We start from the raw sequence: 18,101 nt of genomic DNA, 5'->3' as shown, positions 1-18,101 counted from the left end.
TCTTTTGTACAAAGAAGGGCAGGACCTTCCACTTCAGTAGCAGAGTGATCTCACATCACTTCTGAGTCAACATTCCTCAGAGATGTTGTTTGTAGGAGCTGCTGAGTGACTTCAGAATGGTTTTCATGAGGGCTTTCTAGTAAGATCCAGTTACTGAGGCAAACCAAAACCATATTGGCTTTCATTCTGACAATGCTTTTAACAAGGAGGAATATGATTACTAAGGTAATTTATTATTTGGAGGAGGCTGGTCAAGTGCAGAAACCTTGCTGATGAAGGTAATATTCTCAGTCTTCCAGAACAATTTAAAAGGACCAAGTAATTTCTGCACTAAACACAAATCAATTTGCATTACTCCTGTGCAGACACCTAGCAGCTCAAAGCACCATCCTTGTGTTGTCTTAGCTGTGAGATATTCACCCATACTTTTATAAATGAAATTTATTGTGAAGCAGGGAGTCTTTATGCCAGTCTAGGCTTGGCACTGCTATGCATGCATTAGCCACACATCCTTCAACCAGGGTAATCAGGATGAAATACTTACATTCAGCTGTTAACTTGAATGGCACCATTTTAGTAAAATACCCACTCTAAATAACCACTCCAGACATTTGAAAATTAACTAAACTCCTGAGTACTACCAAGTTTTGAGCTTAAAATTTACATAAGTTCATATTTGCTTTATTACTTGTATCTATGTCGTTTTTACTTTGCTTTGACTACCAGACATACTCAGAGAAGGCAGTCATACCTGTTCCAATCTAATTTTTTTAGATATGCTCTCTTTAGTAAGTTCTGTATCTGCATTGTAGTTAAATACGTCTTCCCTGAGCACTCCAGGTCCTCTCATGTTTCTTTTTACCATGTCCTCTTACTGAAAACAGTGCTTTAGATATTCCAGGACTGCCTTGCTTTTGCCTGGCTGTATCAGACTGGTGGCCTGTGGAAATGCTTTCTTGTCTTAATGAAATCAGCTCTTTTACCATTTGTTGTTTTTCAGTGATTTCTCAGAGGTTTGCTGAACTGCCTGAGCACTTTGTGTCATTACTAAGCACTATTTCTGTAACACCAGTTCTCAAGGTCACCTTGTTCTGTGTTTAGGATATCTTCTTTCTAGACTGACTTCTAGTGTGGCACTGCCTTCCTTTCCCTTCACTGGCAGCAGTAACTAACACAGTCCTGGTCTTGTGCCAGGGCTGCAAATGGAAATATCAAATAACACTCCCAGGGCAGGCTCACAGGGATCATTACCAGTTAGTTCCCTGTGTACCATGAGCTTCACATCTGCCGAGTAACCCATTACTGCCCTCTCTGCAGGCTGTTCTGCTTCTCTCTGGTTGTTCTGAGGACGGAAATACTGAAGCCAGTCTTTTCCATCTTAAGTGATACAAAACCCCCTTTCATTTTAGACCTATTTAGCTAGATTTTTATTTCCATATATAACTCCTTTGTTCACATTTCTGTATTTGCAACTACAAAACTAGTAATTTCTTGTTTGCATTTTCACTGCAAGATCCTCCTGAGCTTTACTGGGGCAATTATCATTTCATGGAGAAGTTTCTTATCTCTGAGATGCAGCTGACAGCATCATTCCATTAACATTTCCTCTGCCAAAAAGTTAAAGCACTGCAGGGTATCCAGTTAGGTTTGAAGTTTTTCCTTATGATTTTGTTTTCTCTGCATGTAGATACTGCCACATATTCTTAGACCTTGGGCTGAAAAATTTAAGGATGAGGATTAGGATCCATTGATGAAGGATTTTTGGATCCATTGATGAGGGATCCATGGATGAGGGTTGGAATCCATGGATGAGGATTGGGATCTATGGATGAGGGTTGGGATCCATGGATGAGGGTTGGGATCCATGCATGAGGATTGAGATCCATGCATGAGGGTTGGGATCCAATAATGAAGGAGTTTTGGATTAGGATTGGGATCCATGGATGAGGGATCCATGGATGAGGATTGGGATCATACACTGGGCCAGTCCACAGTACTGAGGCTCTGTCAAGCCAGAGCAGCAAGGCCTGGGCTGGCTCCTGGATCCAGAGATGCTGTGGCTGAGACAAACCAGCACCTGCAGCCCAGTCTGATGGGGCTGAGCTTAAACAAAGCTCCAGGCCCATGGAAGGGCAAGTGGAGGCCCCAGGTGAAGCTTGTGGAGGTTCATTAGGGCTTATTAGTGCCCTTGGGGCTCTGACACTGTAGGAAATACATTATTCAAATGAAATCTCATGACAAATAATAGCTTAAGCCGTGCTGTTTCACGGGTTTTAGATTCTTATATGTTTATTTCACATAATTAAGCACCATTAGGTCTGGGAACTTTATCACTTGATGGAATATTCAGTGTCAGTAGGTCAAGCACAACAGTTACTCATTTGGGTTCACCAGCTCCTGCAGCATCAGCCTTTCCACTGTCCTGTACTGAGCACAAATTTCTGTCTCTTTTTTGTTTGTCTTTTTGAAACTATCAACATACTGCACAAGGAAAAGGTGTATATGAATGTTTGTTCATGCTTTGAGATGTGCACTTAAATCTCTTAGCAAACCAGCAGAGCTTTGGACATTAGTTTGAATTTTCTCTTTGCTGTGAAAACCCTTCAACTGAGTCAGACCTGATTACCATTTCCTTAACAAGTCACTCATCTTATTTCACATTAAAAAGGCACCAGAGTAACCTTTAGCCAAGTCTCTAGCCTACATAAACAGCACAGATGTGAGAATGCTGCAGAGGAAACAGAAGAGATACCAATTACACTGCTCTGGGAACCTTCTGTTCCAGCAATTATGTAGCGATGCTGCAGAGACTCACTAACGGCACCACATAAATTTTATCTTACATTCAGCTGCCAAGATGCATATCTTCAGTGCAACAGGAGAGAAGTTTCATATTTCACTGTGTTACAATTATCTTTAATTACATCACTATCAGTTTTAACACCGTGAAATGGAATCAAAGTTTATGGCCACACACATGTAGGAGATGTGAACCATGTCATACCTCCTCTGCGTGATCTTCAAGGGAAAAAAATCAGATTAAACCCCTCAGTGTCATCTAGCATTAAAAATTAATTAAAATACAAAACATGAATCACAAAGACAGCACAGAAAACCTTAAGTTTAGAGATCAAGGAACGTCTTCACACTATCCATCTGTTGTTACAAGGAAAATTTGTTCAGTGCATTGGGATTTACTTTTAAAGGCTCAAACTGTCACTGAAGTTTGATCCATTTTGATCTTGGGATCGTTTGAGTATCTCAGCGATCAAGATGCATGTTTACATAGTTGCTTTATAATTGATGAAATCTGAACCACAAGCTTGACATGGTGATATTTACACTCTAATTGTAGGGATAACCCAGCTGGGGTTGTCTTGCATTGTCTGGAGCAGCTTCATGCTACAAGTGGCAAGCAAGAAAAAGCCTGCTGAATTATAAAATCAAAACAGTGGCTGCAGGACTAAACAGTGCTAGTTTTATTCAGACTTTCTCCCTGGAATCAGTCTTCTACCCTGACAGCATTTACTTTCCTAAGTTTGCTGTCTAATGTGGTGTTCTAGCAGGACTTGGGTCAGGTTTGTGTCACAGCAGGAACTGTGTTGGTTGGGTTTAGTTAATCTAAGTGCAGCCTGCCAGTTCAGGTGGGGTTACGTATCGGAACATATCTAGAAAATACCTAAATTCAGAGGTATTTGCAGACTCAGGTTACATAAGACTTTTCCTGTGAGTCACTCCAGAGGAAATGAAAAAGTACCACCACATTCCCGAAGGGAAGGTGCTGATCCTTTGAGTAAGTCCAATGTGTGATGTTATTCTGAGAGAAAGCAAAATACACCATTCAAAATTAAATTAAGGACTTGGGTTACTGTCACAGTAATTTCTTTGTACTGTTACTACTGCTTATTGTTGCTTGTCCCAGCTCTGTGCCCTTGCCAGCGTTGCTGCCTGCAGTGGTGGTGAGATGCAGAGGGTGCTGGCCTCAGCTCCACAGATCTGGGAGCTGAGTGCCTGGGGGCAGGCTCTGTGGAAATAAGCCACTTGTTTTTTATCAGAGCTGTTGCTGCCTTTAGGGATGGTTCTGCCATCACAGGATTGTAACCTGCTCCAGTTTTGCCTCACGCCTTCCTTGGAATGCCTTTGGCATGGAGAGGGACTTCTTGGTGGAATCCCTAAATCTGCACTAAGTCAGTGAAGGAAGTGCTGGTGCAGTTTAGGATGGGGATTGGTCTGTGGTGATGCAGTAGACCAAGGTCCAAAGACACTGGTTCAAGTCTAGTTGATGTTTTACAATTTAGAACTGAGATAAATGTGAGTGACTTAGGGAGGTGCAGGGTTTATGATCTCTGGGTACACATTCCCACTTCTGCCAAGATGAAAACAAGCATGAAACAAAATACCTCTTCCAGTTCTTGTGGCAGAAAGAGAGGCCTCCCCTCCTTCTTCCTCATGAGCAGTGCTATTTTATATGATGTGAGTTTTACAGGACACTCCTTGTATAGCTGGAGGTGAGTGGGCAGCTTCAGGCACCTTGCAGTTTGTAATTCAGTCATATCTCACATCCACTAATGAATATTTTGCATGAGTACCGGTCCATTTGGTATAGCTGAGAAATGAAAATATGGCTGAAAGCTGCTGAAATAGCCAGAAAGGTTCCAGACATATATAAGACTTTATTTTCCGTTTGGGGTAGAGGAATACAATTCCTGAACTGGTGAATAAGAGATTATAAAGATCAAAACTTAATATATTATTAGTTTGCATAAAACCAGCAAATCACTTTATTTTTACCTGAAGAACCTCAAAGAATTTGCTGCTCTTGTTCTATTGGAAAAGTGTTAACCTCAAATTTCTGCAATGGAGAGGGAACAGAAACCTATTATTGTAATGATGTCCCATGTATGGTACTTGGAATTCTAATGGAACTGTTTAAACCAACAATTGCAGAGAAATTATGCAGTAATGTAGATCAAGTCTAACTTAATGTGGAACAAATGGAGTGAATTACATGAAAATTACAACTGAAATAGTAGCTCAGTTATATGTGCACAGGCAGTCATGGTTGCCTTAGTCATGATGTGCTAGTCCTAAAGATTTTAGTAAAAACCAATTGGGTTATGTCAGAGGATCAGAGAATTCTGAAATGCAGACCAGTGGTTGTAGCATCTTTGCCTGGACTCTGGACTAATGACTTCCTCGCACTTCAAAGTGTTTGCATGGATGTTTAGAATTTCTTGGAAATTTTTAGTTCAATGCAGTTTAAGTCCCGAGCTTTCTGAAATGAGATCTGTTGAAAAACACAAACTCCTTCACCTACTAAATGCATACATACATCTTTGTATCCACTATCAGTTTTCCCTTCCACTGATATTTAGAACAAATCTCTGTCCATTTGCTTTCAGGGATCTTGTTGACTGTCAAGACCTAGAACTTTTCCATTTTTGAAGTCTTATTTTACCTAGAAAGATTTGAACTTGTTAAAGCAACAAGGGGAAGGGCCATGAACATGGCCAGAAGACTGGACTGAGAGTTGGGGCTGTTCAGTGTGGAGAAGGCTCCATGGAGATCTTGCTGAGGCCTTTCAGTGCTTGAAGAGGACTTACAAGAAAGATGGATAGAAAGATTTTACTGAGGCCTGTAGTGACAGGACAAGAGGCAGCAGCTTTAAGTTGGATTTAGATTGGATATATGAAATTATATTGTTTTTTCCTGTAAGGATGCTGAGGCATGGCACAGGTTGCCCAGAGAAGCTGTGGATGCCCTGTCCCTCAGCCTGAGATCAGGCTGGGTGGGACTTTGAGGAACCTGGTTTAGTGGCAGGTGTCCCTTTGAGTGAGCTTTGAGGATCCCTTCCAACTCCAGCCATTCTGTGACTTGATGAAAATATGAGCTGCAAAGACAGCTAAAATAGATGCTTGTAATTACTGCTGCTTTTTCGGGTTTTCTCTGAAGCACGTTGCAAACACCATAATTAATTGGATTTCAAACATTGAAATGCTTCAGTTGAGCAGCACAGGGGGTATGTGCGGCACAAACAGGTGGCTGCCTGAGGCAGGGGATTGTTTAATTGTTGTGGGCTGTGAGGCATCTGCATAAACACAGATTAGTCAGATCTAGCTGGAAGCAGGAGTCATCCTTTCGGCTGGAACTTCCTGTCACCAGTGCTTCACAAAATAAGGAAGATGTTCAAAGACAAGAAGTGGCACTACAGAGGTGTTATATTAGACTGACTGGTGTAGCCTGGTCCTTGGAGGCATTTGTTCTTACCACAAGGCTGTGAAATCTGACCAAATTGGGTGCAGCAGACAACCTGCTCCCTGCAGAGTCAGCTTGTAGTCTGTCACGGAACGTGGGCACTGCAGCTCCAGACTGACACCAATTAGCACTTCTTGTCAGGAGCTGCTGTGTGCAGCCCCTGTGTGTGACTCAACCAGGAGAGGCATTACTTAAGTGAGCCTGACACTCTTAGAAAAACAGGGCCAAAATCCAATTTTTTTCGCGGAGTAGCTTATTGGTGCCAACTTCAGAGACTCTTATTTTTGCCTTAGACAGTGTCCTTTGAGAACAATATGTAATTTGAAATTATATAACTCCCTTTCCTTTACTCACCATTGGATCTTGGTTTTGATTTGTTTGTTTTTCCAGACTGGAACAAACGGATTGAATACAGGCCTGGCTCTGGCAGCATTCCCTTGTTTCCCAGCATCCACCTGGAGACGTGTGATGGACCAGTGTCCTCAATCCACACCACCATTGAGCTGCAGACCAATTACATTGGGAAGGGCTGTGATCGTGAAACCTACTCTGAGAAATCTCTGCAGAAATTATGTGGTATGGATATGGATTTCCATTTCCATTTTTGCAAACAAGGCACCAGCTCCTTGTGACCTGTAAGCATGCAGAACTTGGATTTAGCTCAGCTGGCTCACTTTGGATTGTAGCAATGAAAATTGAGAGAGTGATTATATTTGACAGCTGTCTCATCCTTCTTTTCCATTTGTTTTCACTCCATACTTTCTCCCTGCCTTCTTTTAATTTTTTCTCTCTCCTGCTCTGATTCCCCTCTCAGTTTTTCCTTCTTCCTCATTCCATCTCTTTCCCCTTCTTTCTTCCCTCTGCCACAGATAGTGGTGTGACGCTATAGTGAGATTTCCAGTGTAGATTTGCCATCACAGGAAGACCATAGCATTTGAAGGGAATTAAATCTCCCTGTTGTGTTTCAGTCCTCCTAACTCTGCTTTCTATTCTGCTGCTCAGTGTTGTGCCAGAGGACAAAGAAACAAAAAGTAAAATATTATTCTGAGCAAAAATATTTAAGAAACAAACTTCAGATAAGAGCTGACCTGGTGGAGAAATATTTCCAAATTTTTTCCTCCCTTTTTGTACTTTTTCATAACTTTGTGTAAAATGCAGAAGTCAATTCTGAAAGGCAGGTTAAATACTTGAAGATATTTTTTTCAGATTTTAAGATTCTGTATCTGACAAAGCAATGGCCGCACAATAATCCCTTTTGAGATCAGATGTCTCTCCTGCTCTGATGTCCTTAGAGTCCTCCTATGAAGCCCTGATGGTGTAGACATTAATTCTCATCTTCCCTGTCTCTTTGCCTGGTTTCTGTCTCAGCTACAGTAGTAATTGTGCAATTTTTTCCATTTAAATGCCTGGATTTTGGTTCTGGGTGCTCTGGTGTAGGGCTTGCCTTTGCTCTGATAACCACCCAGCAGTGCTGCAGGCATGTTAAGATCAATACACTGACCTTTAGGAAATAATTTTTGTAAATGAAAAATTTCAGCCAGTGTTACTAAATTATTAAAAATGGAGAAGCAATTTCCAGGGAAAAATGGTTGAGAGTTGCAATTATCAGTTATCAATGGAGATGAAGAAAGGGAGGTAAAGGTGAACGGGAGTAGTAGCATTGTCATAAAATCTGAATGTTTTCAACTTCAAAATTGCTTAGTTAAGATCACAGAAACAATCATGACTTTGATTCTATGTCTTAATCCAACTGCCTGGGTTCTAGAAGAGGAGATGAAAATCCATCTGCCCCAATATGCATCTTAATCATGGTAATGATATTAAATCTGAGAGGCAGACCAAGGCTTGATTTCATAAAATATGAAAATTTTAATAAAAATATATTGAATATTTAGATAATAGCTATATATATATAAATATTATATATCAATTACATATAAATATTCTAGAAATAATATTTATATAATAGCTAAAGTCAAATACTTTTGCCTCCTCTAAGAAGCTGTATTAGCAGCCAAAACAACTTTGCTTTGTGCTGTTACAGACCTGAAATGCAAATGTTACAGTCACTCAGTGCAGACCACTGTGAACAAGACCTAAACCACAGAATTATTACCTTGTAATCAAGCAATGATAGCAGCTATATCCAACAATATTATCATTTCAAGAGTAGGCTGAAAGGCGGTTCCTTCAGCTGGTGTAAAAGTCCTTAGTTGAGGAAGGTTGTACAAGCTCTAAGGGGCTCAGTTTACAGTGTGGCTTGACTGCCTCACCTGCTGACACTGGAGCAGAAAAGAGAATTACAGGCAGTTCTCGGGTCTGCAGGGCCATTGTGGTGGCTCTGAGCAGGGGACAGACATCCCTGCTGAATTTCACCTCTCCTCATCCATAAAGGAAGAGAATGGAAAACACTTGAGAAAACAAACGTGTAAGAGTGTATGTAAATAGGGGGGAAATTCTCACTGCTGAAAGAATTCTTCTTTTGTTCCAGGTTTTCCATATCTTCATAGCGAGCGGACATGGTAGAAACTTGTAACAGGACTTTGATGAAAAGTGACAATGTGCTTTACATAAGAATTGCATTTAGCCTGGCCTGCACTTTGCTATTTAGTATTTTTTATGATCCTTAATGTAGAGAGAAGTCTTATGAAAGCCACTTAAATTATTTCTGGAAATCAGTTTTCTCCCAGAAGTTACCTTATTGTAACTAATAGTTGGATGATCAAATCCTTTGAAAAGGATGAAAACCATGAATATTTTTATACAGTGAAGCATGATGTGATTGCAGAGTGTGCAGAACTGAGCACTCATACAGCTCTACACCATGTAAAATGCAAGGCTCTCTCTGTAAAAGTAAAGATCCAGTTTATAAATCTTGTGCTCATTTCTTCATTTATGTGTTGGAAATCTGGAGAAGGAAGATGTTAAGGAGGGCAAATTAAAATTCATTTTTTATATGATGGAAGGTACAAGTCTGCTTTTCAATAACCCAGAGATTTGCATCCCTTGGATGGTCAAGGTGGGCAGCTTAAATGATTAAATTACACTTGAGTCATTTTAAAGGCAAGGAACTGTTAGTGTTGTGCCTCAAAGCATTTTACAAAGCATTCTTTCACCTTGTTACCTCACAGTAATAAAAAGTACAGACTGTCTAAAAGACAACACTTGGACTGCAAAAACATATCAGAAAAAATCACACTTAAATAAACACAGGATAAGAGGCCTAAAATATAGTGGGAAAATAGCTCTGGTGCTGTCTCCTTTCCCTCTAAATGTAGATAAAATAGAAAATAATGGGATTGCTAATTCTCCCATGTGTCAGATGGGAAACTGAGGCAGGGAAACACTGTCAGCCTCAAGGCCCTGCTCCAGCCATAATCCTGCCCTGTCCATTATCCTGGGTGGTGCAGCATTGCAAGAGGCCCAAAGTTGCTCTGATCACAAAGGAGAGTTTGAGCTGAGTGTCATTTGCATCATTTGTTTCCAGCTAAGCCAGCAGTCTGGTCCAGCTCAGTGAGCAGCATCACCGTGTGCTTATCCTGGCACAAAGTTTGGAGCCCAAATGTGCAGGATTGGGAGAGGAGGTGGGGCCAACTGCATAAATCACTTGTGAAAATAAGCACTTTCATATGCAAGAGGTGCCTTAGGGGTCTTAGCCCAAAACTGAGCTTCATGCAACAGTTCCTGCATTGTTCTGGAAGCATTTTGGGAGAAAAGGGCATCAGGCACTACATTGTGGAAGAGCACTGATCCCATGGTCAGGCTGTTCTGGGAACACCTCCAAAGAGATCCTGTTTGCGTTGTTCCAGATCTGTCTCTGTACATGGCTGAGCAGCCTGGCACTCTGGTTGGATTTACTAGGATAGGAAAAGCATGATTTATTCCAGCCAAATCTCCCCAGTAATAATCCAATGATTTTTCTCAGGACAGGATTAAAACACGTTACAGGATGAGATTCCAAACTTAGCCATAAATCTCCATACAAATATAGGCAGATAAAGTAGAACCAGTTGAGCTTGGTGCTGGTTACACAAAATTCAGTGTCTTGTATTATCCAGAATTATAGTTTGTAAAATAAATACACTTTGTCTCCATGCTCAAACTATGAACAGGTAGGTTTTAGGTTTGATATTCAAAATATCACTTCCAAATAGCCTCATTTTACAGCAGTAAATTTTGGAGAAGAACCCAAGACATTCAGTTACAGAATAAGATAAATATTTCCAAATCATTGCTATAATACATTTTTTTTAAAGCCTCTAGGAAACAATTCTACACACTTTTGGCTTAAATTTTTTTGCACTCTTGCAGAGATTTAGGATCTTTTATCTCTTCCTGGATGGTGAAGGAGGGCAGAACACCTTAGCAGGGGATTTTTTATGCCATCACAGTTTGCTCACCATATTCTTACTTGACAAAGCAGCAACAGGAATACAAAGATTGCTTGTGCTTTTTACTCTTGGAATCATATTTCCTGCTCCAGGCTGTCTTTCACCAGTGGGTCCATGCTCTGGGTAGCTCTTTGCATGGTTTTCATAGCACCTGGCAGTTGCTGAGCTGTAAGCAAACACAGAGCTGTGAAGAACTGTGCTGTTTTATCAGATCTTGGTACCGCAGTGTTTTCCATCTCTGTCTATCATTAAAGAACACTCAGAGCCCCAACCATCAAATATGTACCAGAAAGCAGCACTGGAGTGATATTATCTTGTTGGGGTGAATCCCCCACTGTGAATGGACGTTCCTCCCAGAATTATTGGGGATATCCATGTCTGGCTGCTGGACACTGTGGGGCTGTCCTGCAATCATGCCCACTGCTGTAAGGGAGGGAAGATAAATGCAGAAAATTTGTTTTGACTTAGCAGATCTTGAACTGGCTGAAGAAATGCCGTTAATCAGTTTCAGAAAATAATGAACATTTCTGAGAAAGATAACTTTACATTATTTTCTATAGTTTTCTGTGCAGAGCATTTAATCTAGAAAACTCTTGCTGGTTCACAATGGTGGGTATTTTATAATGTTTCAGTGATTTGGCATTGAGGCTGGTAGGACATTTGGGTAGTAAAGTAGTCTAAAGAGTGTGAATCAGAACCCTAGCCTATATTAATCTCCACAGCTTTTTCACTGGTCTCTCATTGTGTTAATCATTATGTGATTTGCAGGAGCTTCCTCAGGTGCCATTGACCTGTTACCATCTCCCAGTACAACAACCAACTGGACAGCTGGGCTCCTCATGGATAGCAATGACATGATTTTTAAATTTGATGGAAAGCAAGGAGCCAAAATCCCAGATGGAATAGTCCCAAAAAATTTAACTGATCAATTCACCATCACTCTGTGGATGAAACATGGACCTAGTCCTGGATTAAGAGCTGAGAAGGAAACTATTCTCTGCAACTCTGACAAGACAGGTGAGTCTGTGTATGGAAAAAATGTTATGCAAAGGGGATATCAACAGCAGTAGAGTGTTGCCATGTCTCCTCATTTAATATGGTCTGAGAAAAAACTGATCTCAGATGTTGCCACTCCAAGCATTGCTGCCTTCAAGAGCTTACTGAAGGACATAAATTTCAAACACAGCTGGGATAACACAGCTAGAGATTTCACAGGAATTGACTGATAGCATAACTAAATTATGTTTAATTCTTTTTCATTATTTAGATTGAAACACTTCTAATTCTTCACTGAAACAAGTTAGGTAAAATACGCATTTGGATTTCATTTATTAGCTAGGGCAGGATGATTCCATGAACAAAGCTGATACGGCACAATTCAAGAAGAGTCACACTAATCCATGAAAAAGCTCAGTTCTTTGGGGTTTCTGTGCTGTGTCTGGGTGCTGTTGGTGTGTGAGGCACCAAGGGCTGTGTGTCCCCGCAGAGATGAACCGGCACCACTACGCGCTCTACGTACACAACTGCCGCCTCGTGTTCCTGCTGCGCAAGGACTTCGACCAGGCCGACACCTTCCGCCCCGCCGAGTTCCACTGGAAGCTCGACCAGGTACCACCCTCGTGCTTCCCATGGTCATCCAGGACCTGTAAGAGCTGAAATGAGGGATGCGGGACTCCAGGCAGCTCTCCAAAATGCAGTGTATTGCATACAAAATGCAGTTTATTCCATCCAAGACATTACAGCAGCCCAGGGTGGTGGGTGACAGAGCCTGTGCCTACAGCTGTCAGCTCCAGCTGCAGGCAGGCCTGGAGTCCTGCATCCCTCATTCAGGCTCTTACTTATGGTGCCCCACGTTGGGCGCCACTGTAAGAGCCTAAATGAGAGATGTGGGACTCCAGGCAGCTCTGCAAAATGCAGTTTATTGTATACAAAATGCAGTTTATTGCATACAAAATGCAGTTTATTCCATCCAAGATGTTACAGCAGTCCAGGGTGGTGGGTGACAGAGCTGTGCCCACAGCTGTCAGCTCCAGCTGCAGGCAGGCCTGGAGACCCTTTGGTTTTGGTTACAATGCATTAGATACTTTTCTTTTGGTTATAATGCATTAGATACTTTTCTTTGCTGAGCACCTTAACACAGTAGAACCAATCTATACCTTAACTATTATCTATAGCCTACCATAACCACTGTAATTACCATATTCATGCTCCAATCACTAAAAGTTAGTACATTACAGTTTAAGCTAGAAGTTGTTATTCAGTTTTCTTGCAGTGGAAAATTCTGAGACCTTTTTTCTACTTGCCACATCAGCAGGCTTGTTTGTTAGCCTGTGCTATCTTCCTGCTTGGTAAAAACATCTTCTTGTTTGAGGTGGGTTTATCCTTTGCTCTAAGCCATAAAAACCCCTTCTAACTAACACACCCTTTGCCTCCTTGGTTATCCAGTGAGACTGGCTCAGCAATTCTTTTCTTCTATATCAAAACTTGCTTCCATCTCTATTCCTTTATCAGACTCCACATTTAAAAATTTTTCTGCTAAGCACACATATCTGTGAGACTTTCTTGTCAAACTTTCATCCTTCCCAACAAGGATCCTTTCTCCTCCTCAGCCCTTTAGGCAGCACAGGGAACCACCCAGATCCCAGAGCAGCTGTCCGGAGTCTGTCCGGAATCTCTTGGAAATACACTGCAACTTGCAGCTGTTTCAACTCTATTTAGGATCCACATAAAAAGAGACAATTAAGTTAACTTTGTCAAGTCATTTTATGCACTAGTTTTTTGTTGTTTATTTTAATTGAGCCACTTTAAATGGTAAGTAGAGGTTTATATGCTTTGGCAGTGGAGAGAGATGTGACATTCCATATAGTTCCCTAAATGTTTTCCATTTATAATTTTTTAAAAATCTACTTTATCAGCACAATGGGAGTGATGGAAACCTTTTTGGTAAAGAGTATGGTGATACACAGAAAGGCACTTCTATTATATTGTAAATCCTATCTGCAGACCTTTTATTTTATCTGCTGTGCTGTATGTAATTTTGCCTTATTATTAAGTGTATATTGCAAGAATATTATTATTAAAGAGATAAGAGTTGCCTTTCATAGACTTGTTCATTTTAGGTAGGATAAGCATCATTTGGATGAAAGAAAACAGACTTCAGCAAAGTACTATTTTTTCAAAGCAAATTTCTTCTTATCTTTGATTCCAAAGCATGCTATGGAAAATGTAGCTATAGGAATGTTTACTTTTCTAATTCACCTTCTAAATGTATATAAAAATGAGATCTCCATCATGGTTATCAGATGAGTGTGGTGAGAAGCCCTGTGGTGGTCATGGCACTCGCTTTGCATTTAACACTAACCAGTCTGGAATCAGTTTGTGCTGTACTCAATATGAAATCTTAGTGTCACAAAATAAACTGAAATTAAATCATATTGAAGATTGCAAGTCAGGAGTAACTGATATCATCTCAGATAAGGCTGTTGTGAGTGCTGAAGATGGACTTGTATTTCTAAACTTGGTACTAAGCATCTAAATAATGGTAATGCTAGGTTTTGGGAAGTATTTTGATTTTGAAAATTGAGTGCAGTCAACTTCTATATCCTTAAAATGAGAGAGAACCAGTGTCATCTCAATAAATTAAATTTGTGTGTGACTCTTGTAACTTGGCCATGAACTTTCCTAACTACTACTGAAAACTCCTACATGATGTAAACTAGAGACAGAAAGTATTTTTTAGGTCACTTGATTAATTGCCTTTCATTCGGCTGATGTCAATTGATTTCCACAGTATATTTTCAGCTGTTGTTTATAGATGAAAAAGAAAGTAAGATTAAAGTATAAATAAAGTTTGTTATGGGTTGTGTGCCCAGACTTCCATGAAGATAGATTTATATTGTCAAGGTGATACTGTTGTAAGTTTTGTCATGAAGGGACTTCATAAAAATTGCTGCTTTATCTCTTCTTCATGCTTCATCTGGCCTATATGGTAAATGAAAAGAAACTGAAAATAAAACATATGTGAATAATGGGCCAGGAAGGAACTTGCATGGTTTTGAAGACAAGGGAGTGAGAAATTGTCACTATAATGTAGTAAATTGATGCCTTCTTCTAACTGTATACCCAGAGTGGTATATCTTAGAAAGCCCCAGATATTTTAAAACCACATCGTAAAACAAGCTAGGGTCCTATTCAATATGAAAAGAAGCTGGACTAGACTTCCAGGAGTGGATTAATTTGATAATTTGCATATTTTGACACTGACATACCTCTGGAAATCTCACCTTCAGAACAGTTCATTCTGTAGTGGCAAACCCTCCGATTCCCTCTGCTGTTGTTGTTTTGCTAAGAAAAGCCTGGGAATGGAGCTGTGCTCAGCTGCTGTCCCTGTTCCCCACCTGCCCTGTGGGACAGGGCAGAAATGGCCCTGCAAGAGCCTCCAGGGCTTGGTCCCAGCCACAGCCAGAGCAGAGGAAAATGTGGCAGAGCACTTTATTGCTGAGCTCACTTTATGAACGCAACAATCCAGAGATTGTTTTTGCTGAGAGATATCCAGTGACCTTGGAAGAGGGTGAAGCTTGAACTGGTGAAATCATTTATCACTCTCACTGCAGAACAGTAAAATTTATGATACCAGCTGCTCTGGGCTCTATCTACTCCATGAGACTCCTCATTCTTTCAGGGCACTGACTAGGTTTAATTTAATTGTCTACATCTCATTTCTGTGGTGGGTGAGTTTGGCTCACACCTTAGCTGCAGGCTCTGTCCTTGTCTGGATAAAGGGATCACAGAACATTTTACACAGCTGCACCTGAGCAGTGCATCTGGAGCTTCTCAACACCATGACAGCCTTTCACAAGCAGTGTGGGGAAACTCCAAATGACAGTATCTGCCAGGCTAGCTCTGGGAATATTGTGTCTTTAAGTCAGTTCATAAACCTAAGGATTTATTTCCAGTATGGCTTTCAGTTTATTTGTCCTTATTTGTTCCATTAATAGCCTTTGCTTTCAGTTTATTTGTCCCTATTTGTTCCATTAATGGCCTTTGCTAGGTGGATTTTTCACTTACTGCACTGATCCATGACCTGAGAGTGCCACAGCCCTGGGCAGATGTGCCTGTACTAGTGACCTGCAAAGGATGCTGATAATCAGAGCTATCAGACTTTTTGCTGAGGGTGTCCTTGTTATTTATAAGAAACATGGAAAGAAAGAAGTGTGGATAGTTTGGGATTTTCCCCACTTTCATCCTTTTGCAAATTAAGTGTCTTAGTTGTGAGAGAATCCATTAGCAGTAATCTGGAAGAAAAGGTATGGAAAGAGCAATGTTAAAGAAAATCAGTGTCAGGTCTGTAACATTGGTTATAAAAACTGCAATAGATGCCCAGGTAGAGGAGGTTCCTTCATTTTATTTCCATTTCTTTATAAGCCCAGGTGTTTCCTTTGTTTCAGGATCATGACCCTTTTCCTGAATTTCCCATTCAAAAGTTTAAATTTAATATCATGATGTGTTTGTCAACATTTATGTAATTTCTTTTCTCATACTTGAAGTATTGGATTCTTTTTAAACCCAAGAACTTATTACAAAAAGGGCAGAAATGACTCTTAACAAAACAAAACGTTTTTAAAAGGTATTTAAATTATTATCTAATTATCTCAAATGAGCATAGGTTTTATTTTAAGTGAATTATTTAGGCAGCTAAATATGCATTTGGGACATCTAAGAATAACATATAAAATATTAAATCTGTTTCTTTGACTTGCTTAGAAAGCTGTGAACCAAACCAGAATTGCAGTTTGAATGATTAACCAAGTCACTCAAGCCTTTGGTGACAGTGGAATACATAACACTAAACAGGATGGTGTATTTCACACTGTTCTGAACAGGTATGACACTTTTCATACAAATATGAGGACAGCCAAAAGGTATTTTTTCTTCTCCTAAATCAGTAGGATAACAACACTTTTTTTAGTGGGAGAAGGTACCTGAGCCAGAGATGAGCAATTTTTTCATGTACTTTATTCACAGTGCAACATTATTTTCAGGATCTTATAATTCTGCAAACAGCCTTCACCCCACAGGCAAAATTTATGTTGATCCCATTAAAAACGGGGAATCTAGTGCAGGATGTGGAGTCATTCTAAGTCAGCAAAAACCAGATAAACATGAAGAAAGTTAATGCTTCTTTACTGAGATGAGATAAATTGACTGAACAATCCAGTATTAACCTGCAGTGCTTTTCATTGTGAAAAACCCCCAGAACAATTCATTTTCTAACAGGAACCACAGGAGATGGTTTGGATAAGTCTAAGTGCTGTGCATTTGGTCAGTGTGGGCACGGAGCTGCTGAGGGATCAAGGCAAGGCCTTGGTTTGCACTTCACCCCTTCCATGGCCTCACACACACCAGGGGCCATGGCAGGCAAGTGCTTCACTCCCAGCTCCTTTTTTAAAATCAGCACCTGCTCAAGGACATGGCAGAGCACGAACTGACTTTTGAAGGAATTTATGTTACATGATAAGAAGATAAAATGAAATTGATTTGGTATTTGAACTCTTTTTTTTTTAAATATAGTTAAATTGGATATTTCCATGAAACAATAGGATTTATGCCTGGAAGTTGTTCTTTTTTGTTGGATTCTTAGCCATTGTTTAGAATTGGTTTTTGTGTGCGTTCAGTTTTAAGAGCACCCTTTATATAATGAAAGCTGTATGTGGCCTCCCTCTTGAGAGACTGGAGAGAGAGAAAACAAGTGAGTTCATATGGAAAGTGCACCAAAATCTCAGTCCAGGAGGGGTAAGGGTACACAGAGAGACAAGATGCTGCAAGTTTCCATCATTTCTATGCATGAAATCTAATCTCTAGGTAAAAGCCATCGGTCTTAGCAGTCCCATCCTTTCCAACATGATGCTCTATTTGAAGTCACCTTTTTTCTTTATGATGGAGTTTAGTTGTTTATTACTTGAAGCTCAGAAGAGTTTCTTATGCTCTTAAACACTTACTTTAGAAATTAGTATGCAGGCCTGCACTGCTTATTGCATACAGCTTTAATAAAACTGCAGAAACAAATCAGTGAGGTGTTTGCCTACAGAGCCAGTAAGAGAGAAATGATAAATGAATGACTAATTCTGCAACAGAGATTAAACAATTCCAGGACTTAAAGAAGCCTTTGTGGCATTCCTGGCACCTTAAGTGCCTTCCATTACAGCCCTGTCTATTCTCACACACTTTATTGCTACTTTCCATCTTTGAATGCTATTTTGGCAAATATTTATTCAGTGTCTTGCTTCAAAACAGTTTTTGGTAGCACAAGGATGAGTCACCAGTGATGATAAATGGTGAAAATATTCTTTGAGATCCGAACTGAAAAAAGCTTGTTTAATATAAGTTTTTAATGCAACTGCTCTATCACTGATAACAACAAAATCTTCACAAACCACTCACAGTGGCTGTCCAGAA

The 18,101-nt window shown here is 40.2% G+C and overlaps 1 protein-coding gene across 2 annotated transcripts in view; it reads left to right on the top strand.

Annotated features, from left to right (window-relative positions):
- Window positions 1–18,101, top strand: part of CLSTN2 (calsyntenin 2) — a 317,814-nt gene that overhangs the window by 250,598 nt on the left and 49,115 nt on the right. For both annotated transcript variants that reach the window (XM_058031610.1, XM_058031611.1), the window contains exons 6-8: window positions 6,646–6,831; window positions 11,415–11,663; window positions 12,133–12,254. In XM_058031610.1, the coding sequence (XP_057887593.1) occupies window positions 6,646–6,831; window positions 11,415–11,663; window positions 12,133–12,254 (557 nt within the window). The remainder of the gene's footprint in view (window positions 1–6,645; window positions 6,832–11,414; window positions 11,664–12,132; window positions 12,255–18,101) is intronic.

The sequence above is a fragment of the Melospiza georgiana genome, chromosome 10 (genome assembly GCF_028018845.1).
Source record: "Melospiza georgiana isolate bMelGeo1 chromosome 10, bMelGeo1.pri, whole genome shotgun sequence".
NCBI lineage: Eukaryota > Metazoa > Chordata > Aves > Passeriformes > Passerellidae > Melospiza > Melospiza georgiana.
The sequence above is the reverse complement of the archived record's forward strand: the minus strand, read 5'-3'. Positions and strand labels throughout refer to the sequence as shown.